Raw genomic sequence first — 25173 nt, 5'->3', positions numbered from 1 at the left:
ATCCCAGCACTGGAGGCCAAGGTGGGTGGATCACCTGAGGTCAGGAGTTTGAGACCCCTCTGGCCAACATGATGAAACCCTGTCTCTACTAAAAATACAAAAATTAGCCGGGCCTGGGGGCAGGTACCTGTAATCCTAGCTACTCCAGAGGCTGAGGCAGGAGAATCACTTGAACCTGGCAGGCAGAGGTTGCAGTGAGCCCAGATCGCACCATTGCAGTCTAGCCTGGGAGACAAGAGTGAAACTCCATCTCAAAAAAAAAAAAAAAAAAAAGCCCTTTTCACTTACTAGGTTTCACTGTGCCAGGTATTCCCTTCTGTTGGTTTGTAAAAAGCAATGACAATGAAGTATTGTCCTTGGAAATATGTACAGATCTATTTCCCTCTTAAGTCTATTTTGTAATATATCTAATTTTATATAGTTTACAGGCTGTGCATTTGGATCAGCTGCTATTTGGCAATATGAATCACTGAAATCCAGGGTCCAGAGTTATTTTGATGGTATAAAAGCTGATTGGTTGGATAGCATAAGACCACAAAAAGAAGGAGACTTCAGAAAGGAGGTAAAGATAAACACTACTTTCTTTCTTCTAGTTAACCACAGTTTTAAAAAACTGATACTTAACAGATGCACATGTTTTCAGTGTACATGATGCATTCACATAATGTGTAATTAAATCTGAGTAATTGAATATCTATCACCTTAAACATTTATCTTTATGCTAGGTATATTTGAATTGTTCTCCACTAGCTATTTTGAAATATACTATAGATTGTAGTTGACTGTAGTTACTCTACTGGTAATCCCAAGTTTTGAAGCCTGATTATTTATTTATTTATTTTTTGAGACGAAGTCTTGCTCTGTCACCCAGGCTGGAGTGCAGTGGCGTGATCTCGGCTCACTGCAAGCTCCGCCTCCCGGGTTCACGCCATTCTCCTGCCTCAGCCTCTCTGAGTAGCTGGGACTACAGGTGTCCGCCACCACGCCCAGCTAATTTTTTGTATTTTTAGTAGAGACGGGGTTTCACCGTGGTCTTGATCTCCTGACCTCGTGATCCGCCCGCCTCGGCCTCCCAAAGTGCTGGGATTACAAGCGTGAGCCACCGTGCCCGGCCTGAAGCCTGATTATTTGTGAAGTGCTTTTAGTTAATGGCAACATCAGATTAATAGATGTCAAGTCAGTGCACTTAATATTCTTCACAGTAAGTATTGATTACTGTTTTGTATGTCTGGTGTTGTACTTAACAGTGTTCCAGAATTCTGTCCCTCTACCCACATGCATCAAAAATCACCACGGATAGTTGTTAAAAATGTTAACGTTGGCCGGGCACAGTGGCTCAAGTCTATAATCCTAGCACTTTGGGAGGCCAAGGCAGTCAGGAGCTCGAGACCAGCCTGGCCAACATAGTGAAATCCCATCTCTACTGAAAATACAAAAATTAGCCAGGCGTGGTGGTGCATGCCTGTGGCCCCAGCTACTCAGGAAGCTGAGGCAGGAGAATCGCCTGAACCCAAGAGGCAGAGGTTGCAGTGAGATGAGATTGTGCCACTGCACTGCAGCCTGGGCGACAGAGCAAGACCTCGTCTCAAAAAAAAAAAAAAAAAAAAAATTAATGTTAATAGTTGTTAATGGTTCTGTGTGGAGGATGTCTCAGCTCTACTAAAGTTTAAGGATCTCAGTGGATCTCAGCTCTACTAAAGTTTAAAGGCCACTGTTTTACTTGGATCACCTTGATGGATTGCTTTAGAGCAGCAGTCCCCAACCTTTTTGGTACCAGGGACTGGTTTCGTGCAAGACAATTTTTCCACAGATCAGGGTTGCAGGGGGGCAGATGGTTATGGGATGAAACTGTTCCACCTCAGATCATCAGGCATTAGATTCTCATAAGGAGCGTGCAACCTAGATCCCTCGCATGTGCACCTCACAGTAGAGTTCGCATTCATGTAAGAATCTTATGCAGCCACTGATCTGACAGGCAGAGCTCTGGTGGTAATGCTCCCCCACTGCTCACCTCCTGCTGTGTGGCCCAGTTCCTAACAGGCCACGGACCACTAGTGGTCAGCAGCCAGGGTGTTGGGGACCCCGGCTTTAGAGTACGTATTTGAACTGCAGGGAATTTTTCAAAATATACATGCCTTAGCGATAGAGCTAGCAAGTGATTTTTTTTTTTTTTTTCTAAGAGACAGCGTCCCACTCTGTCACCTAGGCTTCAGTGCGGTAATGAGATCATAGCTCACTGAAGCCTCAAACTCCTGGGCTTGAGTAGTCCTCCCGCCTCAGTCTCCTGAGTAGCTGGGACTACAGGCATGTGCCACCATGCTGGGCCAATTATTTCATTTTTTTGTGGAGACAGGAGTCTCACTTTGTTGCCCAGGCTGGTCTCAAACTCCTGGCCTCAAGTGATCCTCCCACCTTGGCCTCCCAAAGTGCTGGAATTTCACAAGTGTGAGCCACTGTGCCTGGCCCCAAGAGGAGTTTTAAACGTTTCTCAGTGACATGATACTTACACACCTGTGGTAAATACCTGCTGTTGAGTGTCTCTAACTGTGCTCGAGATGAAATACGGAAAAAAAAATATATATATATGGAGCTTTTAGAGCTTTTCTCCAATCCGGAGAGTAGGTTGATACCTTCTTTACTTTTCCCCTTCCTTGGAACAATGTGATCCTGGCCAGCAAGAGCCTGAGAAGGAAGCCTTGCATTTTCTTTTTACTAATGATGTTTTGAGTTTTCTCTAAGTAGGGAAAGGGATTCATTCCTCCTTGTTTTCCCATGGGCACATTCAAGAAGCTTGAGCCCTATCTGTGTTAGAGAGGCTTTATGCCAGAGCCGTGGATACTATTTGCAGGTGAAAATGACAGTAACTAGCCATAGGCATCTATTCAGTACAATGTATTTGAGAAGATAGTAAAACTGACCTATTCCATTGTCTTGGATCTCTTACAAAGCTATAGGTTTCCAGCACATGTCTGCATGTGAAGTTTTGATATCCAAATGTACCCAAATGGTTCTTGAGAATGGTGAAAAATGATACAAACAGTATACATAATCTTCATTTAAAGATTGATTTGTTTATAATATAATTAAATGATAGGTTTAATGTATAAAACCTATGCCCATTAAAGAAGTTTGAAACAATATATAAATTTAACATGGAAACATGAAAGTCCTGGGAACCCCTTTCGTGCCACTATACATGAAGTAAGATCTGGGAGTTCATACACAGTGCAATTATAATTATAGAAATGGAATCGGCCGGGTGCGGCGGCTCACACCTGTAATCCCAGCACCTTGGGAGGCTGAGGTGGAAGGATTGCTTCAGCCCAGGAGTTCAAGACCAGCCTTGGCAACACAGGGGTCACTGTCTTTTAAAAAAAAAAAAAAAAAAAAAGAAATGGAATTATACCTACTAATCTGTAGTTTCTTTTACCTTGGATTTTTTTTTTATAACAAAATCTGGTTCAATTTCATAGTTAGAATATATTTTTTATTTTAAAACTTTAATCATGGAAAATTTCAAGCAGATACAAATGTAGAGAGAATAGTATGATGAATCATTAGCATCCAGCTTCAGTGTTCCCCAAGACAGGGCCAGTTTTTTTTTTTCATCTATTTCCCTTTTTTTCCCTTCCCTTTCCACCCTTGTATTATTGTAAAGCAAATTTTAGACGTATTTCATGCATAAAATTTTCAACATGTATCCCTGAAAAATTAGGACCCTCCTCTTTTTATTAAACTCTAGTACCATTACTATATCTTTAAAAAAGTGCAATTTAGTAGACAATATTCTCAGAATTTTAAAACATAGGACCTTGGTATGAATAGTCACTTCCTTGGTACCTGTCTGTATCTGCGAGTGTGCTAGGGACTTTACATTATTGTTATTCCTTGTGATAACACTGCTAGGTACCTATTATTGTCCCATTTAATGTGTCAAGAAACTGAAGTTTAGCAATAATTGTCTGAGGTTCCAGAGCTATCCAGTGGTTGGTTCTGTGTGGAGAATGTGGGCTGCCTGACTATAAAACACATGCCTTTTCCACTGTACCACGTATTTATTATGTCTGTGGCCACCAGTGATTTTTACAGAAGAGGAATTCCTCTTTTATGTGCAAGGCATTTTCTTCTGGTTTTTCATTTTTGTAGCCTGAAATTTCTCACATATGGTGATACGCAATTTTCTGTCTGTTTTAGATTAACAAGTGGTGGAATAACCTAAGTGATGGCCAGCGGACTGTGACAGGTTTGTGTTAGCTTACACGTTTTAACCATTCAAGGGAAGAGAAATCAAACCAAAAGGTACAGTATGTCACAAGCAATGGCTCTTGTACCGTGCTCACCAGTGGTTTAGAAGAGAGTCTATGTACCGATAGGCTAATGTAATAGTGTATAAAGTGGTGAGGTATAAAGGTTTACGTGATGCTCTGGGTCAGTTACTTTCTTATTTTGATCTAGTATGATACTGATTGAATGATCGGTTTTGTTGTAGAATTCCAGCTTGTGGAATAGCTTATTAATTATTACTTCCCTTATTAAAGAAACTAATGGAAACATTAAGTACCTTCTATATTCAGGATGTTGTAATACACATTCTGTCCCTACTTGGAGTTGCTTACAGAGTAGTTGTCTCCCTTTTTACAAATAAGGAAACTGGCTTTCAGAGAAGGAACTATTGAAAGTCAAACTGCTAGTAAGCAATAGAGCTGAGTTTCAAAACCCAAGTCTGTCCATTCTAAAACCAGTTTTCGCTCTTCTCTCCCATGCTATTTATAAAACCCCGTTTAAATGTAAGCATGACATGCATGTCACCATGATAACTTTTTTTCTTTGTAAATTGTTATGGAAAGACAGATTTGGCTCTTTAAGGTAACACCTCTGCAATATTTTATGGAGTTAGTTATTTGAGAAACTTGAAAATAGATTTTTGCCAGGAAGAGTGGCTCACGCCTGTAATCCCAGAACTTTGGGAGGCCAAGGTGGGCGGATTCCTTGAGCTCAGGAGTTCGAGGCCAGCTCGGGCAACATGATGAAACCCCCATCTCTACCAAAGATAGAAAAACTTAGCCAGGTGTGGTGGTGCGTACCTGGGGTCCCAGCTACTTGGGAGGCTGAAGCAGGAGAATTGCTTGAACCCGGGAGGCAGAGGTTGCAGTGAGCTGTGGTCGTACTATTACACTCCAATCTGGGTGACAGATGAGACTCTCAAAAACGAAAATTTTTTTTTAAGTTTTTTAACGATTGCATAGAAAATAAAAAATTATTTCTAGAGAATTGCAAAATACTGCTTTTGCTCAAATTTGATTAGACTTATTTTGTACTCTTAATTTTCTGTATTTAAGTGGAGAAAGGATGTTTATCTTTCTTCATTCAAAGTGCTCATTCTCTCTGGAAGGCTTAATTTTTCTAACTTTTTTGGAACCCGATGCAGCTTTCAGGCTTATGGTTCAGACATTGCTTCCTTTAGGAAGTGCTTCCTTTTTTTCTGAACTCATTGCAGTTTTTATCATTGATAATGCAGTGTGCCTTATGTAATTGCATGTGTAACATCCTCGAGGGCAATACGAGCATCTGGAGGACAACAATGACATCTTTCATTTTGTGACAGCATCTAGCATATATCATGTACACAGTAAGGACACTCAGTTAAAATCTGTTGAGTGAATGAATGTTGAATGGAATCTTAACCAAGGGATTGAGATTTTTCAGTGTTGCTGTAACTAAGACCATAGAACTGATAGGTCAGTGACATCTTAAAATGATTACTTCAAAGATAGCTCTTTAGTAGCACATCTGTTTCCACTAGATTAATGTATTTTGTTTGCTTGCTTCTTTTATGAAAGTAATGAGGCTGGGTGCAGTGGCTTACACCTGTAATCCCAGCACTTTGGGAGGCCAAGGCGGGCGGATCACCTGAGGTCAGGAGTCAGAGACCAGCCTAGCCAACACGGTGAAACCCCATCTCTACTAAAAATACAAGAAATTAGCTGGGCGTGGTGGTGCACGCCTGTTAATCCCAGCTACTAGGGAGGCTGAGGCAGGAGAATTGCTTGAACCCGGAAGGCAGAGGTTGCAGTGAGCTAAGATTGTGCCACTGCACTCCAGCCTGGACGACAGAGCAAGACTCTGTCTCAAAAAAAAAAAAAAAAAAAAAGTAACAAAATTAAGATTTCTTTAGGGTGGCAAGGTTTTGCCTTCACTATTTGCAAAGCATTTCACTATTAGTTTATACCTCACCTTCTTTGAAGGTGGTCATGATTTTATGCCATGTAACATGTGAAGAAGCCTAGCATCAGAGTTTAAAACCTTTTCTCATGCTGGTGAATACTTTCTTCAAAGAAGCTGGAGGTAATTAAAAATCAGAATTCTTTCCCCCTAGTCTTTTTCTTTTTTGAAATCAAATCAGCCATTTGGCATGAAGAGCATTAGCAGTAGAGAGAGATGCTTGTGATCTGTCTTGCAACTTGAATGTGAGCTGCTTTGAACAACATAAATGTGAATGGTCATGCTGCAGGTCTTAAATCTTTATTGTTAGATTATCCAAGTGACTTTAACCTCAGGAAATACCATTTGAACTGTTTTGTGTCACCTCAGACTTTTCTTGTAGGAAATAATTATTCTAGTAATAGTGATTCTAGCTTTATAATGTCTGTAAGTGGTGCTTAATCAATTACCTATATATGAGATTCTCAAGAATAAACTGTTTATTCAGTATGTCTTGTCTTCTTCCTGGAATGCCAATTAGTCCAACTTTCCTTGCTGAGCACTCCTGATTGCTTCTTGTAGACGGCAAAGTGAAGTTGGCCCAGCTCCTGGTTTTAATCAATGATAAGAGTTATGGGGTGACAGGTCTACTCCATCCCACTTTCTTTCTTTGGATTGGAGATGTTTTCCAAATGGGTTTTTTTTTTTTTCGTTTTACATTTTGAAAGAACTTGACGAGTTTGACCTAGAGAGTTTTTAAAGCTTTGCGAGACCAGTGTGCCTCTCTGCTTTGTAGTATTCATACCTAGACAACGGCAGCGTGAAAGCTCTAGTCGGTTAAAGATTTCTCACTACTACACCAAACACTTCATGTAAGTATTCCTTGCTATTGAATCTGTTGAGCTCTTGAATTTGGATGGAAAGATTTTGGATACAGTAAGTTCAGACAGTAAAGTGTTAATCCAAATACATATAGTTTCTGAGTTTCAGATAATGAGGGGTATCTCAAATTTATCCATGTCTCTGGTTCCTAGGTGTAGACAAGAACAGTCAGATTGTAAGGCATACCTATAATTTATTTTATTGTTAAGGTGGCATCTGGTGGTGAGGTAAAAAACCTCCCTTTCTAGCTGGGTGCGATGGCTCACGCCTGTAATCCCAGCACTTTGGGAGGCCGAGGTGGGTGGATCACCTGAGGTCAGGAGTTGGAGACCAGCCTGGCCAACATGGTGAAGTCCCATCTCTACTAAAAATACAAAATTAGCCGGACATGGTGGTGCACGCCTGTAATCCCAGCTACTTGGGAGGCTGAGGCAGGAGAATCGCTTGAACTTGGGAGGCAGAGGTTGCAGTGAGCCGAGATGATGCCATTGCACTCCAGCCTGGGCAGTAGGGTGAGACTCCATCCCAAAACAACAACAACAAAAACCTCCCTTTCTTACAGCTGATGCCAGGTTTGGAGTCTGTAGTTTTTGACTGTTCTGTCTCAATCTGTCTGTGCAAATCCCTTTTTAAAGCTATGCTAGGAAACTTGTTTTAATCCTTTTTTTTTTTTGGTTTGTTTGGGGATTTTTTTGGTCTTAATTTTTATTACACAGAAATAATCTCCCCAGGCTTCATATTGCTCTGAAAAAGTATTTATAAGCCCACTGGGTATTTGTGGGGCAAGCGGGGAGTATAAGGTGGCATTCTTTAAAGTTAGGTTTGTCATCCCCAGTGCTTTTATATTTCACCTAATTTTCTGTTCTATTGCCCTGATCTGTCAGCCTTGTAAGCCTGTCCTGGAGGTCCCCAGGCAACCCCCAGAGAGAATATTTTCTCCTACCTTTCAAGCTTTCAGGGTTGTCTTTGAGGCACTTGCCAGGTTTTCCTGTTAGTTCAAGAGAATGCTGACTTTACTGTATTGAGATTCAGGTAAAGCCACAGGAAAGAATCAGCCAAATTATTATTTTTGATTAAGAAGAAGCGAGGACAGAAAAGGATAGGGAGAGAGATCTCAAGAAAACTGTGCCCTAGTTCCTCTACTAGTGTATTTTTTGTCAGCTCCAAAGTTTAGTCACTACTACTCTCCAGTCTTTGACCCCTTGCCCCAACTTCTAAAGTCTATTCTTTTTTCTTTGCTGTTCTGTTTCTATCAGGCTTATTCTTTTTCATTTCAGTTCTCTCTCTCTCCTTGTACCTTTTCAAGGTTTTGAGCTGTCTCCCCAGACTAAGGCCTCCTTACCTATTCCTGATGTTGCTGGTAAGGCAATGTTTTCCTTGGTCTTACAGCCCATCTTTACCTTTTGATCAGTCACTGTTTTTCTGTAACTCCTGACTTCCCAGTCCGCAAACAAGTTTTATTTTTGGAGAAGAATAGCAAAATTAATCCTTGAGTGCCAACCACACTTCAAGTATCATGCTAAGTGCTTTACATGCATTTATATTATTATTAATTATCATAAGAACCCTGTTATCCTCATTTCTCAGATGGGGCAAGGAACGGCCAAATAACAGATCACACAGCTAGAACTGGGTGGATTCGGGAATCAAATCCACTTCATATATCAAAGAATAGGCTTTTTATTATGTCCTTTCACTTTTCTAGAATAGCAAACCACCACTAATTACCTTTCTGATAAACCACACTGCCTCCCCCTATCAAGTATCTGGGTGCTGATTCACAGCACAAATTGCAGCAAATTGTTCCAAAGTAGCAGCCTAGTACCCAGGGAGGAAAGGGAGCCCTTTTTGACTGCCTAGACTAGATTTTGTCATTGTAAAATGAATAAATATGCATGGTAACAGATGAAAATTGGAATAAAGGATACATAACGTGAAAAAATAAGTCTTTCACTCTGAACTTCCAGTTCTGCACTTTTCCTTTCCCATAATAACCATTGCATGTTTAGTTACTTCTGTGTTCTTCCAAAGCCTATTTATATATAGGCATTTATATCTATCTGTGGTTTAACACAAAAATAGTAACATGCAATACATACTCTTCTGCACCATGTTTTTTTTCACTTAATATTTTAAAGAACATTCTATATGAATACAAGTAGGTCTGTTACATTCTTTTTAATAGTTTATTGAGGTATAATATACATAGAAGAATGTGAATATGTCAGATGTACAACTCAACTAATTAATTTTCACAAGCTGAGCACATCCATGTAACCAGCACCTGGATTGATAAATGGAAATTACCAGCACACCAGGCTTTTTTGTTTGTTTTGGTTTGTTTTGAGACAGCATCTCACTTGTCACTCAGGCTGGAGTGCAGTGGCATGATCACGGCTCACTGCAGCCTCAACCTCCCAAGGCTGGTCTTGAACTCCTGGGCTCAAGTGATCCTCCTGCCTTGGCCTCCCAGATTGCTGGGATTACAGGCGTGAACCACTGTGCCTGGCCAGCATATTCTTTTTAATGGCATTATAGTATTCCATGTGAATGAATATTATTTAACAAATCTTTTATTAATAGATATTTAGGTTGTTTTCAGTCTTCTGCTTCTATAAATATTACTGCAGTGAAATGCCTTATATATAGATCTCTGTACCTTGTACAAGTATATTTTTAGGATAAGTTACTGGAAATAGAATTTGCTGGGTCAAAGAATATGTACGTTTAAAATTTTGTATATTGCAAAGTTGTCTTAAAAGAAGTTGTGTACCATTTTAAATGTCCTCTGACAATGTACAGAGTATAAATACATCAGATTGATTTCTAAAAGTTGCCCACAGGGGAGGTTAGATATTCTCATCTGCAGGGAGAGTACAGAGAAATAACAATCCTTTTTTGTGGTTAGCAATCACAAGGGCCTTTGCCTCCCTCATTGTGAATTTGCCCTTTCTGTTTACCCGTATTAGTTTCAAACTTTCTGTCTCTATCCCAGTGGGAGGATGGAAGATGGACAGTCTCTCTGGGTTTCTTCTTGATTCCAGGTAGCTGTGGACCCAGTCCTTAATTAGTTTGGTGGATACTGCCTAGGAAAGGAAATGATAGCCACTGTGTGAGGCCAACAGGTTGATCTTTGCACCTGCCTGGTTCCCAGAGAACCTGAGGTAAGGATGGCTTGAGCCTAGTTCTTTGGCTGCTGTGGATGTACATGCTTGTCAGTGTCTGGACTGGCCAGGTCTGGGTTGGTATGGTAGCCCTTCAGATAAAGGAGCTGTGGAGGGGTGAATTGGCCCACCCAGAAACAGAGGGGATCTGTGAGTAGCTATTAGACCCCAAGTGGTATGGTAAGTCCTTTATAGGAAAATGAGAAAAAGAGTTTTACTACCTTTCTCGGGCTGAGGAGGAAAATAACCTGAGGTCATTAAACCAAGTAGTGCTTTCCAAATCAATGCATCTGCCTTTTTAAAAATTAAGATGTAATTCACATATAAAATTCACCATTTAAAGCAGGGGTTCCCAACCCTGGGCCAGGGACTGGTACCAGAACCGGGCTGCACAGCAGGAGGTGAGCCGCAGGCTGACTGCAATCTCTGCCTCCCGGATTCAAGTGATTCTCCTGCCTTAGCCTCCCAAGTAGCTGGGATTACAGGCACCTGTCACCACGCCTGGGTAACTTTTGTATTTTTAGTAGAGACAGGGTTTCGCCATATTGGCCAGGCTGGGATCTAGGTTGTGTACTCCTTATGAGAATCTAATGCCTGATGATCTGTCACTGTCTCCCATCATACCCAGATGGGACTGTCTGGTTGCAGGAAAACAAGCTCAGGGTTCCCACTGATTCTACATTATGAGAAGTTGTGTAATTACTTCATTATATATTATGATATAATAGAAATAAAGTGCAGAATAAATGTAATGCACTTGAATCGTCCTGAAACCATCCCCCCACTCCTGGTCTATGGAAAAATTGTCTAACACAAAACCGGTCCTTGGTGCCAAAAAGGTTGGAGACCACTGATTTAAAGTGTACAATTGGCTGAGTGTGGTGGCCCACACTTACGATCCTACCACTTGGGAGGCTTGCCACTTAGGCCGAGATCAGAGGATTGCTTGAGTCTAGACCAGCCTGGGCAACACAGTGAGACCCCCTACATCTCTCTAAAAATAATAATAAATAAAAATAGAAAGCCAAAGTAAATTCAGTGGTTTTTATTATATTTAAAAGGCTGTGCAACTGTCATCGTCATAGTCTAATCCCAGGGCCTTTTCATTATCCCAAAAAGAAACCCCATTCCCCTTAGCAGTCACTCCCCCATTTGCTCCTTCCCCTCAGCCTTAGGCAGCCATCAACCTGCTTTCTCTAGGGACTTTCCTCTTCTGGAGATTTCATATACATCAAGTCACATAATATGTAGCCTTTTGTGTCTGTTTCTTAACACTTAGCATAATGGTTTTAAGGTTCACTCATGTTGCAGTATATATCATCAGTACTTCTGTTTCTTTTTATGGCCAAATAATATTCCAGTGTATGGATATATTACATTTGTTTATTCCTTCATCAGTTGATGGGCATTTGAGTTGTTTCCATTCTTCAGCTATTAATAATGCTGCTGTGAACCTCCATGTGCACATTTTTGTGTGGACATATGTTTTCATTTCTCGGTATATAGCCAGGAATGGAATTGCTGGGTCATATGGTAATCTGTTGTTTTTTTTTTTTTTTTTTAATTGTAAAAAAAAAAAAAAAACATGAAATACACCATCTTAATCATTTTTAAGCATATAGTTCAATAGAGTTCAGTATATTCACATTTTTGTAAAACCAATCTCTAGAACTTTTTCATTTTGCAGATCCAAAACTTTACTCATTAAACAATACATCCCCTTTTTCTCCTCCCTTCAGCCCTTGATAACCACCATTCTGCTTCCTTTTTCTATGCATTTGACTACTTTAGATACCTCATACAAGTAGAATCATAAAATACTTGGTGTTTTGGACTGGCTTATTTCACTTAGTGTAATGTCCACAAGGTTTATCCATGTTGGAGCATGTGACAGTATTTACTTTTTTAAGGCTGAATAATACTTTATTTTGTGTGTATATCACGTTTTGTTCATTCACCTATTGATGGACATTTGAGTTATTTCTACCTCTTTTTATTGTGAATAATGCCGCTGTGAAAATGGGTGTGCAAATAGCTCTTTGAGACCGACCATGCATTCAATTCTTTTTTATTTTTTGAGATGGAGTCTCACTCTGTCACACAGGCTGGAGTGCAGTGGCGTGATCTCAGCTCACTGCAAGCTCCATCTCCTAGGTTCAGGCAATTCTCCTGTCTCAGCCTACCGAGTAGCTGGGACTACAGGTGCACGCCACCGTGCCCGGCTAATTTTTGTTTTTTTTGTTTTTTTTTTTTTTTAGTAGAGACAGGGTTTCACCATATTGGTCAGGCTGGTCTCGAACTCCTGACCTCAGGTGATCCACTTGCCTCGGCCTCCCAAAGTGCTGGGATTGCAGGCATGAGCCACCACACTCAGCCAATTCTTTTGGATGTATATCCAGATACAGGATTGGTGGATCACATCGTTATTGTATTTTTAATTTTTTGAGGAATTCTCATACTGTTTTCCATGGTGGTTGTACCATTTTACATTCCCGCCAACAGCGCTCAAGTCTTCCAGTTTCTCACATTCTTGCCAACATTTGTTATTTTCTCTTTGTGTGAGTGCGTAGGTGTTTGACAGTAGCCATCTTGATGAGTGTGAGATAATACCTCACTGTGGTTTTGATTTGCATTTTTCTGGTGATTAGTGATGTTGAGCATCTTTTCACATGCTTGTTGGCCATTTGTTTTATCATCTCTGGAAAAATGTCTTTCAAGTACTCAAGTTATTTGATTTTTTTTTTATTGTTGAGTTATAAGCATTATTTTGTGTTTGTTTGTTTTTTTGAGACAGAGTCTTGCTCTGTCGCCCAGGCCAGAGTGCAGTGGAGTGATCTTGGCTCACTGCAATCTCCATCTCCTGGGTTCAAGCACTCTTCCCACCTCAGCCTCCTGAGTAGCTGGGATTACAGGCGTGTGCCACCATGCCTGGCTAATGTTTGTACTTTTAGTAGAGATGGGGTTTCACCATGTTGGCCAGGCTGGTCTCGAACCCCTGACTTCAAATGATCCACCTACCTCAGCCTCCCAAAGTGCTGGGTTTACAGGCATGAGCCACCGCACCCGCCTGAGTTATAAGCATTCTTTATTTGTTCTTGATATCACCCCCTTTTCAGATACATTATTTGCACATACTTTCATTCTGTGATTTATTTCTGCTCTTTTACTCTTTTGATTTTATCTTTTGGTACACAAAAGTTTTTAAGTTTGATACAGTCCCAGTTGTCTATTTTTTCTTTTGTTGCCTGTGCCTTTGGTGTCATAGCCAAGAAATCATTACCAAGTCCAGTGTCATGAGGCTTTTCCTCTGTTTTCTTCTGGGAGTTTTACAGTTGAGGGTCTAACATTTAGGTCTTTAATCCATTTTGAGTTAATTTTTGTATATTGGTATAACATAAAGATCCAACTGCTCTCTTTTGCATGTGGGTATCCAGTTTTCCCTTTGTTTTCTTTTTGAAGGACTATCAAATTGTTTTCCATAGGTGGCTACACCATTTTCCACTCCTTCAGGTAGTGTGAGGATTCCATCTGTTATTGCCTGTCTTTTCTATTGGCAACTACAACTTTTTTTGTATTTTTTAATTGTAAAATATATGTAACAAAAAATTTACCATTATAGACATTTTTTGGTGTACACTTTAGTTGCTTTAAGTACATACACAGTGTTGTAGGTTGGGCATGGTGGCTCATGCCTGTAATCCCAGCACTTTGGGAGGCGGAGGTGGGAGGACTGGCTGAGGCCAGGAGTTTCAGACAGTGGTATAACCATCACTACTATCTATTTCCAGGACTTTTTCATTATCCCAAACAGAAACACTGAACCTGTTAAACAATGGCTCCCTATTACCCGCTCCCCTCAGCCACTAGTAACCGCATTCTACTTTCTGTCTCTATGAGTTTGCCTATTCTAGATCCATCATCTAAGTGGAACCATAATTTTTTTTCCTTTTTGGTCCAGCTTCTTTTGCACAGCATAGCTTTTTAATGGTTCGTCCATATTGTAGCATGATGAAAATTTCCTTTGTAAAGCTCAAATATTCCATTCTATATATTTACCACATTTTGGTTATCCATTCATCTGTTGATGGACATTTGGGTTGTCTCCATCTCTTGGTTATTGTGACTAATGCTGTGATGTACAAAGGTTCTGACATCCCCACATCCTTGGCAATACTTTTTTAAAATTTTTTTGAGACAGAGTCTCACTCTGTCACTCAGGCTAGAGTGCAGTGGTATGAACGTGGCTCACTGCAGCCTCAACCTGGTCTCAAACAGCCCTCCTTCCACAGCCTCTTGAGTAGCTGGGACTACAGCCATGCACCACCACACCTGGCTAATTTTTTAATTTTCTGTAGAGATGAGGTCTTGCCAAGTTGCCCAGGCTCCTTTTGAATTCCTGGGCTCAAATAATCCTCCCGCCCCAGCCTCCCAAAGTGCTGGGATTACAGGTATGAGCCATCATGCCTGGCCTATTTTCCTTTTTTAAAAATGTGATAATAGCCATCCTAATGGGTATAGTTTTGATTTCCATTCTGCTAGTGACTAGTAATGGTGAGCATCTTTTCATGTGCTTATTGAGTATTTGTATATCTTTTCTGGAGAGCCGTCTTATTTACTTCCTTTCCCATTTTTACATTGGGTTGTTGAGTTTTTTAACATATTCTGGATATTAATCCCTTATCAGATATGATTTGCACATTTTCTCCCATTTTGTTGCCTTTATTATATCCATCCTGGTGAGTGTGAAGGGGTATATCACTGTGGTTTTGATTTGCCTTTCCTTAATGACTAATGAACATCTTTTCATGTCTTATTGTATATTTATTCTTCTTCGGAGAAATGCCTGTTTCTCCAAATCTTTTGCCCATTTAAAAATAGCTATTTGTCTTTTTATTGAGTTGTAAAAGTTATTTATATATTCTGGATACTAGACCCTTATTAAGAGATATGAGTCACAAACATTTTTCCCATTCTGTGAGTTGTCTGATCACTTTCTTCATGGTGTTTTCTGAAGCATAAACATTCATTTTGCTGAAGTTCATTTTATGTATTTTTTTCTTTTGTTGCTTGTACTTTTAAGTGTCCTGTCAAGGAAACCGTGACCTAATTCAAGGTCACAAAGATGTGTACCTATGTTTTCTTCTAAGAGCTTTAAAATTTTAGCTCTTAAATTTAGGCGTTTGATTAATTCTGAGTTAATGTTTGTATTTGGTTTGAGATAGGGGTCCAAACTCATTCTTTGCTTATGGATATCCACTTGCCTGAGCACCATTTTTTGACAAGACTATTCTTTCCCCTATTGAATTGTTTTGGAACCTTAGTCAAAAATCAGGTGACCGTAATCATATGGGTGTATTTCTGGACTGTCAATTCTGTCCATTGATCTATATATCTGACCTCATTCTAGTACTACATTGTCTTTATTCCTGTAGGTTTGTGTTGTAAATTCTGAAACTATGCATTGTGAGTCTTCCAATTTTGTTAATATGAAATATTACATTGATTTTTCATATGTTGAACCAAGCTGGCATTCCTGTGACAAATTCCACCTGGTCATGATTTATAATCCTTTTTATATATGGCTGGATTTGGTTTGCCAATATTTTCTTGAGGATTTTTGCATCTGTTTTCATAAAGGGATATTGATAGTTTTTTTGTGATGTCTTTGGTTTTGATACGGAGGTGATAGTGGCTACATAGAATGTTCCTTCCTCTTCTATTTTTTGAAAGAGTTTGAGAAGAATTGGTGTTAATTCTCCTTTATATTTGGTAGAATTTCCCAGTTGTAAGTTGAATAGTGTGCTTCCGCAAAATTTATGTCCACGTAGAACCACAGAATGTTACTTTACTTCAAATAGGGTCTTTGCAGATTTGATTAGTTACAGCGAGATCATATTACATTAGGATGTACCTTAAATCCATTGACTCATGTCCTTATAAGAAGAGGAGAGGACAAAGAAAGATACAGAAAACAAGACAAAAGAGATGGTGGTAGAGATTGGAGTGATGCACCTGTAAGCCAAACAATGCCAAGAACTGTCGAGAGCCACCAGAAGCTAGGAAGAGGGGAGGAAGGACACTTCCCTAGAGCCTTCAAAAGGAAGCATGGCCCTGCTGACACTTTACACCTTGATTTCTGACTTCTAGCTTCCAGAACGGGAAGAGAATAGATTTTTGTTTTAAGCCACCAAGTTTGTATTACAACAGCTGTAGGAAACTCAAATACTAGTGAAGCCAATGGGAAACATAGGCACCTAACACCTAATCTGGCTCTGGGGTTTTCTTTGTGGTAAGTTTTTTAAATTACTAATTCAATCTCTTTACTTATTCTTGGTCTGTTCAGATTTTCTATTTCTTCGAGTCAATTTTAGTAGTTTGTGTCTAAGAATTTTAAATTTCATCTAAGTTATTCTCAGTTGTTGGTATATAATTGTTCATTGTATTTTGTAGTAATTCTGATTTCTATAAGGTTGGTAGTAACATTCTGCTTTCATTCTTGATTTTAGTAATTTGTTTTTATTTTTCTTTTTATTTTTTAGCAAATCTCAGACCTGTATGAGATGACTTTTGTAATTTGAGTCTTTTTTTCTTTGTCACTGTAGCTAAAAGTTTGTCAATTTTATTATTCATTTCAAACAAATCCAACTTTTGGATTTATTAATTTTTCTGTTACTTTTCTATTCATTTACCTATGTTCTTCATTCTTTCCTTCTGCTTGCTTTGGTTTTAGTTTGCTCTTCTCTTTACACTTTCTTAAGGTGAAAAGTTAGATTATTGAGTTGAGATCTCTTTTTTTAATGTGGGCATTCATAGCACCACTTTTGTTGCATCCTGTAAATTTTGGTATATTGTATTTTTGTTTTCATTCAACTGAGTTTCCTAGTTGCCCTCATGATTTCTTCTTTGAACCATTGGTTATTTAGGAGTTTGTTAATTTCCATATACTGGTGAATTTTCTGAATTTATTTCTGTATTGATTTGTAATTTCATTCCACATGATCAGAGGACATACTTTGTATAATTTTAGTGTTTTAGTTGAAGTTTATTGAGAGTTGTTTTGTGACTGAACATATCCTGGAATATGCTGCACGTGCACTTTAGAAGAATGTATATTCTGTTTTTGTTGGGTGGTGTGTTCTATAGATGTCTGTTAGGTCTAGTCGTTTTATAGAGTTGCTCAAGTCTTCTACTTCTTTGCTGATCATTTAATTATTCTCTCCATTATCGTAATTAGAGTTCTGAAGTCTCCAGCTATTATTGTTGAGTTATTTATTCCTTTAGTTCTGTCCATTTTTCTTCATTTTTGAGATTCTTTTGTTAGGTACATATGTTTCTAATTGTTATTTCTTGATGGATTGACCTTTTCATCATTATATAATATCCTCCTTTTTCTCTAGCAATGAATTTTGTCTTAAAGTCTATTTTGTCTTACTATGCATGTGGCCTTCTAGAGTCCAGGAATATGTTGGAGGTTTTCAGAGTTTCTATGGAAATCTTATTCCCCTGCTTTTCCTCTTAAGATTTTTGATTAGTCTTTTATTTGCCCCCAAGTGTTATCCATCATCTCAGGCAGCCTCAAACTTAAAACACTTACCTCTCATTGTTTTTGACAAATGCCCTCTGTGAAAAGTTTTGTACTTGGGGAGCTCCCAGTCAGGTTAAACAGACAGCCTTGAAAGTGGGTCTTGCATGGAATCAACAGCCAGGTCAAATAATGACAATTCTTTGGGAATGAGGCTTTCAAAGAGCTCCAGCTCCATTCTACCAGCTACCTCGGTTTTCAAGACTACCTTGTAACTAGAGAGTGGGGGATTGGACTAGGCCAAGTTAAAATGCTGCAAAGCTTTGGGAGGCCGACGTGGGCGGATCACGAGGTCAGGAGATTGAGACCATCCTGGCTGACATGGTGAAACCCGGTCTCTACTAAAAATACAAAAAATTAGCCAGGCGTGGTAGCGGACGCCTGTAGTCCCAGCTGCTGAGAGGCTGAGGCAGGAGAATGGTGTGAACCTGGGAGGCGGAGCTTGCAGTGAGCGGAGATTGCACCACTGCACTCCAGCCTGGGAGACAGCGAGACTCCATCTCAAAAAAGAAATAAATAAATAAAAAACGCTGCAAAGCTAGCTGTTTTGAGATTCATCTGTTTTTCTTAAGTAAATACACCCTGATTTGCTATAAGCCTTTGATTAGTTTCCAGAGTTCTGAAAAAGTTGATTCTGACATTTTTTGCCAGTTCTTTCATTGCTCTCATGAAGGAGAGTTTTCAGAGATCCTTACTTTGTTATTTTTTGCTGATGTAGTTCAGTGCGTTACACAGGTGTGAGGGTAGTTACTAGGACAGCAGCGCCTTCCTGAATCAGTAGTGCCAAGCTTGTCCGAGAGTTACCGAGTCAGGAAGAAGCAGGTGACATCCCTCCTAAGTGGAGATATACAAAACTTAAGCTCTTCTGTTTCTCAAAGGAAAAGGAGAGAGGAGGAAACCATTATTCTTTGATCATTTGCATGCTAGGTGCATGTAGTATCTTATTTAAGCCTCACTACAACCTTTATGAGGTAGGAGGTATTATCTTCATTTTACAGATGAGGGAATAAAGTGCCACAGGCCACAAAACTGCTAAGTGACATACTTAGGTTTCAGACCTGAAAAGGCCATCCTCTTTTCACCATGTTTTCCATTTGTTGGTTCGTCACTGTGTGACTGCTACATTTCATCATGTTTTCTCATTTCATCATCACTCGACCCTTTTTTTTCCTTTTTATTTATTTATTTTTTTTGAGACAGGGTCTCCCTCTGTCGCCCAGACTGGAGTACAGTGGCGCAATTTTGGCTCACTGCAGACTTGACCTCCTGGGCTCAAGCAATCCTCCCACCTTAGCCTCCCAAATAGCTAGGACCCAAGCATGTGCCACCATGCCCAGCTGATTTTGTTCGTTTTTTTGTAAAGGGGAGGTCTCACTATGTTGCCCAGGCTGGTCTCAAATTTCTAGGCTCAAGGGATGGATCCTCCTGCCTGGACCTCCCAAAGTGCTAGGATTATAGGCGTGAGCCACCACACCCGGCCCATTCAACCCTTTCAGGTAGATTTACAGAAGAGGAAACAAGCTGAGAGGTTAGGCCTCTTCCCCAGGTTATAATGTAAGTAGGACAGAGTCACTTCTGCTGGACTCCTTCACCCATACTTTGAGCCAAAATGCAGTACTGCCTCAGTAGGCCTAGGATTGCCACACATCCTCTCATGCTCATCCGCTTCTGGGGACCAGCATATGCTGTTTCCCAGCAAGGAAGCCATTTTTATGTGGTGTCTGAAGTCCTAGAGTGACCAAAGTCAAAATAAATCCTCCTGGCTACCCATGTCTTGGTGTATAGTAGAAAGAGCCCTAGATTAGGAATTCTGGCTTGGCCACTGAATTTGGCCCTCTGACAACTTGTACCTTTTAGAGCCTGTTTTTCTCATCTGTAATTGGCCTTCAGAATAGGGTTTACAAAGAAGAAAGTATGTGCATTTCACTTTTCTTGTTTCTTTTAAATTTGTTAAGTGTGTCTTATGATGAATTTATAGTGGTTCACTTACATAATTTGTTAATAAGTATACATATATGGGATGTGTCTCTTACTAATGGATGGTGTTTACTAATGGGGTGCCTCATGAAAGCAGTTTGATGACTACTGGCTTATGAAGTAAGGGATTTTGGCTACAGTCTGTTTCAGTGCCAGTACTCATAATTTATCAGAAAAGCTTCTTACGTTTGGATTGAAAACTTAGCAGTGTTAACTCTTTGTCTACTGTTAACTTTGATGTCTTTGGTTATCTTCCCCCCCCTTATTTTTTGAGACAGAGTTTCGCTCTTGTTGCCCAGGCTGGAGTGCAATGGCGTGATCTCGGCTCACGATTATAATTGAGAAGAGTAAACTGTTCTGAAGAAGTAAAATATGGATCTAGGGAAAGGAAGTTAGCTCCCAGAGCATTTGCGATTCCCCAGGAATTCTGTAACTTTACCAACCCTAGGCAGTGCTGATACTTTAAAAGCATTGATTTCACTTGGCTTTTTTTTTTTAGCTCACCCCCTATGCCCCAAGTATATAGTACTCTTGCATAATTGTGGAAGAATCTTACAAGGGGGTAATGTAGATCAGACTTTTTTGCTTTCATTTTTAACCTCCCTAAATTATAAATATTTATTTTGTAGGTATTATAGCTGCAAATGTCCTTGTATTCTGTTTATGGAGAGTACCTTCTCTGCAGCGGACAATGATCAGATATTTCACATCGAATCCAGCCTCAAGTAAGTCTAACTTGTGTGAATTTATTTTAAGGTAGAAATAATATGAAAGAAATATGCTTTAGTTAATGGAAGTGCTGTAAAAAAGACGAGTTACCTATCAATAGCTACAAGCAAAATGCAGAGGATAGGCTGTAAGCTCCTTCACTGAGGACAGGGACCTCATCTCTCTTTTTCTTTTTCTTTTTTTTTTTTCTGAGACGGAGTCTTGCTCTGTTGCCCAGGCTGGAGTGCAGTGGTGCAGTCTTGGCTCACTACAACCTCCACCTCCCAGGTTCAAGTGATTCTCCTGCCTCAGCCTCCCTAGTAGCTGGGATTACAGGTGCCCGCCACCACACCCAGCTAGTTTTTGTATTTTTAATAGAGACAGGGTTTCACCATGTTGGATAGGCTGTTCTTGAACACCTGACCTCAGGTGATCTGCCTGGCTCGGCCTCCCAAAGTGCTGGGATTACAGGCGTGAGCCACTGTGCCCGGCCTCATCTCTCTTAATGTAATATAATAGATACCTAAAATGAACCGCACACATAGCAAATATCTAAATATTTTTTGACAAATTAAGAGCCTTTTTTTTTTTTTTTTTTTTTTTTTTTTGAGATAGAGTCTCACTCTCACCAGGCTGGAGTGCAGTGGCGCAATCTTATCTCACTGTAACCTCTGCCTCCTGGGTTCAAGCATTTCTCATGCCTCAGCCTCCTGAGTAGCTGGGATTACGGGCACATGCCACCATGCCTGGCTAATTTTTGTGTTTTTAGCAGAGACGGGGTTTCGCCATGTTGGCCAGGCTGGTCTTGAACTCGTGGCCTCAATGATCCACCCATCTTGGCCTCCCAAAGTGCTGGAATTATAGGCGTGAGCTGCCATGCCCGGCCCACAAGTTTATTCTTTAAGGAGAGTATATACAACTTTATAATTAACATAATTTCATAATTTCCTTTTTTTTCTTTTTTTTTCTCGCTGTGTTGCTCAGGCTGGAGTGCAGTGGCGTGATCTCAGCTCACTGCAAGCTCCGCCTCCCGGGTTCATGCCATTCTCCTGCCTCAGCCTCCCGAGTAGCTGGGACTACAGGCGCCTGCCACCACACCTGGCTAATTTTTTTGTATTTTTAGTAGAGACGGGGTTTTACTGTGTTAGCCAGGATGGTCTCGATCTCCTGACCTCGTGATCCGCCTGCCTCGGCCCCGCAAAGTGCTGGGATTACAGGCGTGAGCCACTGCGCCCTGCCAATTTACTTTTTATTTTTTATTTTATTTATTTTTTATTTTTTTTGAGACAGGGTCTTGCTCTGTTGCCCAGGCTGGAGTGCAGTGATACGATCTTGGCTCGTTGCAACCTCTGCTTCTCAGGCTCAAGTGATCCTCCCACCTCAGCCCCCAGGAGCTGGGACTACAGGCGCATGCCACCATGCCCAGCTAAATTTTTTTGGTTTTAGTGCAGATGAGGTCTCGCCATGTTGCCCAGACTGCTTATTTTTTTCTAGTCAACTTTTGCCATAAGGACAAGTTGCTTTCATTGAACTGAGAGTTTTTATTGGTTGCTTACTAAGTAGAAAAGAGATTTATTAAGACAGCTTTTTGTCACTTTTAAAAATGATATCTTCAGCTGGGCACAGTGACTCACATCTATAATCCCAGCACTTGGGGAGGCTGAGGCAGGTGAACTGCTTGAGCTGAGGAGTTCAAGACCAGCCTGGGAAACATGGTGAAACCCCATCTCTACTAAAAATACAAAAATTAGTTGGGCATAGGGGTATGTACCTGTGGTCCCAGCTACTCAGGAGGCTGAGGTGGGAGGATCACTTGAGCCCAGGAAGTTGAGGCTGCAGTGAGCCAAGATCGTGCCACTGCACTCCAGCCTGGGGCGCCAGAGCAAGACTCTCTCTCCAAAAAAAAAAAAAAAAAAAAGAAAAAAAAAGAAAATGTCTTAAAAATGGCTGATTTTGTTTTCCATGTTTAATTTGTTTCATAAAAATTTTTTTTTTGTTTTTGTTTTGAGATAGAGTCTCACTCTGTGGCCCTGGCTGGAGTGCTGTGGCTCAATCTTGGCTCACTGCAACCTCCACCTCCAGGGTCCAAGTGATTCTCCCGCCTCAGCCTCCCAAGTAGCAGGAATTACAGACGTGCGCCACCACGCCTGGCTAATTTTTGTATTTTTAATAGAGATGGGGTTTGACTATGTTGGCCAGGCTGGTCTTCAACTCCTGACTTAGTGATCCGCCTGCCTTGGCTTCCCAAAGTGCTGGGATTACAGGCCCGAGCCACTGCGTCCGGCCTAATTTTAAAAGTTTAAAATAGATAATTTTTATTGGCTATGTGTTCCATGATTACCAGAGTATGTTTCTCTTTCTCTTGTAGAGGTCCTTTGTTCTCCAATGTTGCTGTCAACATTCAGTCATTTCTCCTTATTTCACATGGCAGCAAATATGTATGTTTTGTGGAGCTTCTCTTCCAGCATAGTGAACATTCTGGGTCAAGAGCAGTTCATGGCAGTGTACCTATCTGCAGGTAATATGCTTTAATCTCGGGGCCTTTGAGAGTATAAGCACCCTAAGCTATCTGCACAATGGACAAAGGGAATGGTTACTGCCATATTCTACACATAGTGAGTGCTCAGAACATATTTGTTTCTCACAGTGTATGTAGAGAAGGGAGCCACAGATTGGTGGAGATATTGCCTTTTCTGCTCATTTTGCTGATTTCCTCTTACATATGAATTATGTGGGTATGTTTAATTTTAAGTTAGGATAAACAGGAGTTAAGTAAGGGTTAGTGTAGAATTTAAGCACGTCATTTTTGTAATCTCATTGGGCCTTGATTTCTTTAGTTTAGGCCCTCCATTTTATAGATAGTGGTTCCCAGACTTCCCGGCTGCCTCAGTCTCCTGGGTCTTTGTTAAATAACATTAAGCAAGCTCATTTCCCCGAGTGTGTTCAGTTCACAGAAAGCTTTAAATCAGAGCTATACAATATGATTGTCAAGAGGGAGTTTGTTCTGTCTTCTTTGCAAGAATGTAGCACGGAACCACTTCCTAGCCGTGGTCTTGAAGATGGTATCGTTTCTTATTTCAGTTAGGAAATTCTCATGCATGAATCCAGGTCCCTAGATGCTGCCAAATGACAGTTGGTCAAATTTTACTTACCTCTCTGTAAAATGTACTTACTTAATACAATATAAAAATTAATTTCTAAAATCTCTACATTTAGAAACAGTGTATCTGGCAGTTGTGCTGTGCTGTAGTGAAAAACACTGAGCTTGGAGATGGACCTAGGTTCAGATGCTGTCTCTACTACCAGCTGAGTGATGTTGCAAAAATGACTAAACCTCCTGACACTTACCTCCTCATGACAAGGGGCTAAAGAAAGGACTAAAGAAAAGCATCTACCACAAGGCCCAGAGTAGATGCTTAATTAGTGTTCATCGAATACTTATGTGTATCTAGTCCTTCAAAAAAAGAAGCTGAGCATTGTCTTTGGCTTGTAAGAAAAGTGTATAGTTCTTTCCCAAGCGCTAGTTATGTTGTAGTTACAGAGGGTGTTTCAGATACATTAATTCCTGCTCCATAGGAGGTTTTTAAAAATGAGCCACGTTGACTCAAATGGCACTGAAGCCAGAGACTTACGGGATCATCCAGTCTGTTGTCCCACCCCAGATATTCTGATTTCATGTGTCTGGAGTACAGCCCAGAGAATATACTCTTGGGAATGAGTCTTCATGTTATAGTTGAGGAAAATGGTAACTGAGAAGTAAAGTGAATGACTCTGTCGCTCAGCAGATCATGCAGCAGGTCAGACTTTTCATCCCTGTAAAGTCGCTGAAATGATAGGCAGGAGAAGTATTCATGCCTGTACCCTCACAGTGATCCAGATTGAAACCCAACACTGTTTATCTGTGTAGAAATCAGAAATGAAAACCATTTTCATGGCTGGATGTGGTGCCGCACGCCTGTAATCCCAGCTACTCAGGAGGCTGGGGCACGATAATAACTTGAATCCGGTAGGCAGAGGTTGCAGTGAGCCAAAATTGTACCACTGCACTTCAGCAGCTGGGGCGAAAGAGTGAAACTCTGTCTCAAAAAAAAAAAAGAAAAGAAAAAAAAAAGTAAACCATTTTTATACCTCACTTAAATTATTGTAATGTGACTTGTTTTTCAGGTGTTATTTCCAATTTTGTCAGTTACGTGGGTAAAGTTGCCACAGGAAGATATGGACCATCACTTGGTGCAGTAAGTATTTCTATTTTAAATTTTTTTAATTTAATTTTTAAATTTACTTTGAAACAAGTTTAGACTTAGAAGAATGTTGTAAAATTGATGAGGTTCTCATATACCCTTCACCCTACTGTTAACTAACATCGAAACCAAGAAATTGGCCGGGTGCGGTGGCTCACGCTTGTAATCCCAGCACTTTGGGAGGCCGAGGCGGGCGGATCACGAGGTCAGGAGATCGAGACCACGGTGAAACCCCGTCTCTACTAAAAAATACAAAAAATTAGCCAGGCGTGGTGGTAGGCGCCTGTAGTCCCAGCTACTCGGAGAGGCTGAGGCAGGAGAATGGCGTGAACCCGGGAGGCGGAGCTTGCAGTGAGCCGAGATTGTGCCACTGCACTCCAGCCTGGGCAACAGAGCAAGACTCTGTCTCAAAAAAAGG

General features: G+C 40.4%; 1 protein-coding gene across 2 annotated transcripts in view; it reads left to right on the top strand.

Moving 5' to 3' along the window:
• Positions 1–25173, top strand: part of PARL (presenilin associated rhomboid like) — a 50392-nt gene that overhangs the window by 18294 nt on the left and 6925 nt on the right. The window contains exons 3-7 of one of the 2 annotated variants that reach the window (XM_032171738.2): positions 422–562; positions 4195–4243; positions 20436–20531; positions 22883–23032; positions 24679–24749. In XM_032171738.2, coding sequence (XP_032027629.1) covers positions 422–562; positions 4195–4243; positions 20436–20531; positions 22883–23032; positions 24679–24749 — 507 coding nt within the window. The remainder of the gene's footprint in view (positions 1–421; positions 563–4194; positions 4244–20435; positions 20532–22882; positions 23033–24678; positions 24750–25173) is intronic. The other variant, XM_032171739.2, reaches the window with a different exon arrangement.

The sequence above is a fragment of the Hylobates moloch genome, unplaced genomic scaffold (assembly GCF_009828535.3).
Source record: "Hylobates moloch isolate HMO894 unplaced genomic scaffold, HMol_V3 SCAFFOLD_13, whole genome shotgun sequence".
NCBI lineage: Eukaryota > Metazoa > Chordata > Mammalia > Primates > Hylobatidae > Hylobates > Hylobates moloch.
Note: the sequence above shows the minus strand (reverse complement) of the source record. Positions and strands in the feature narration are given on the sequence as shown.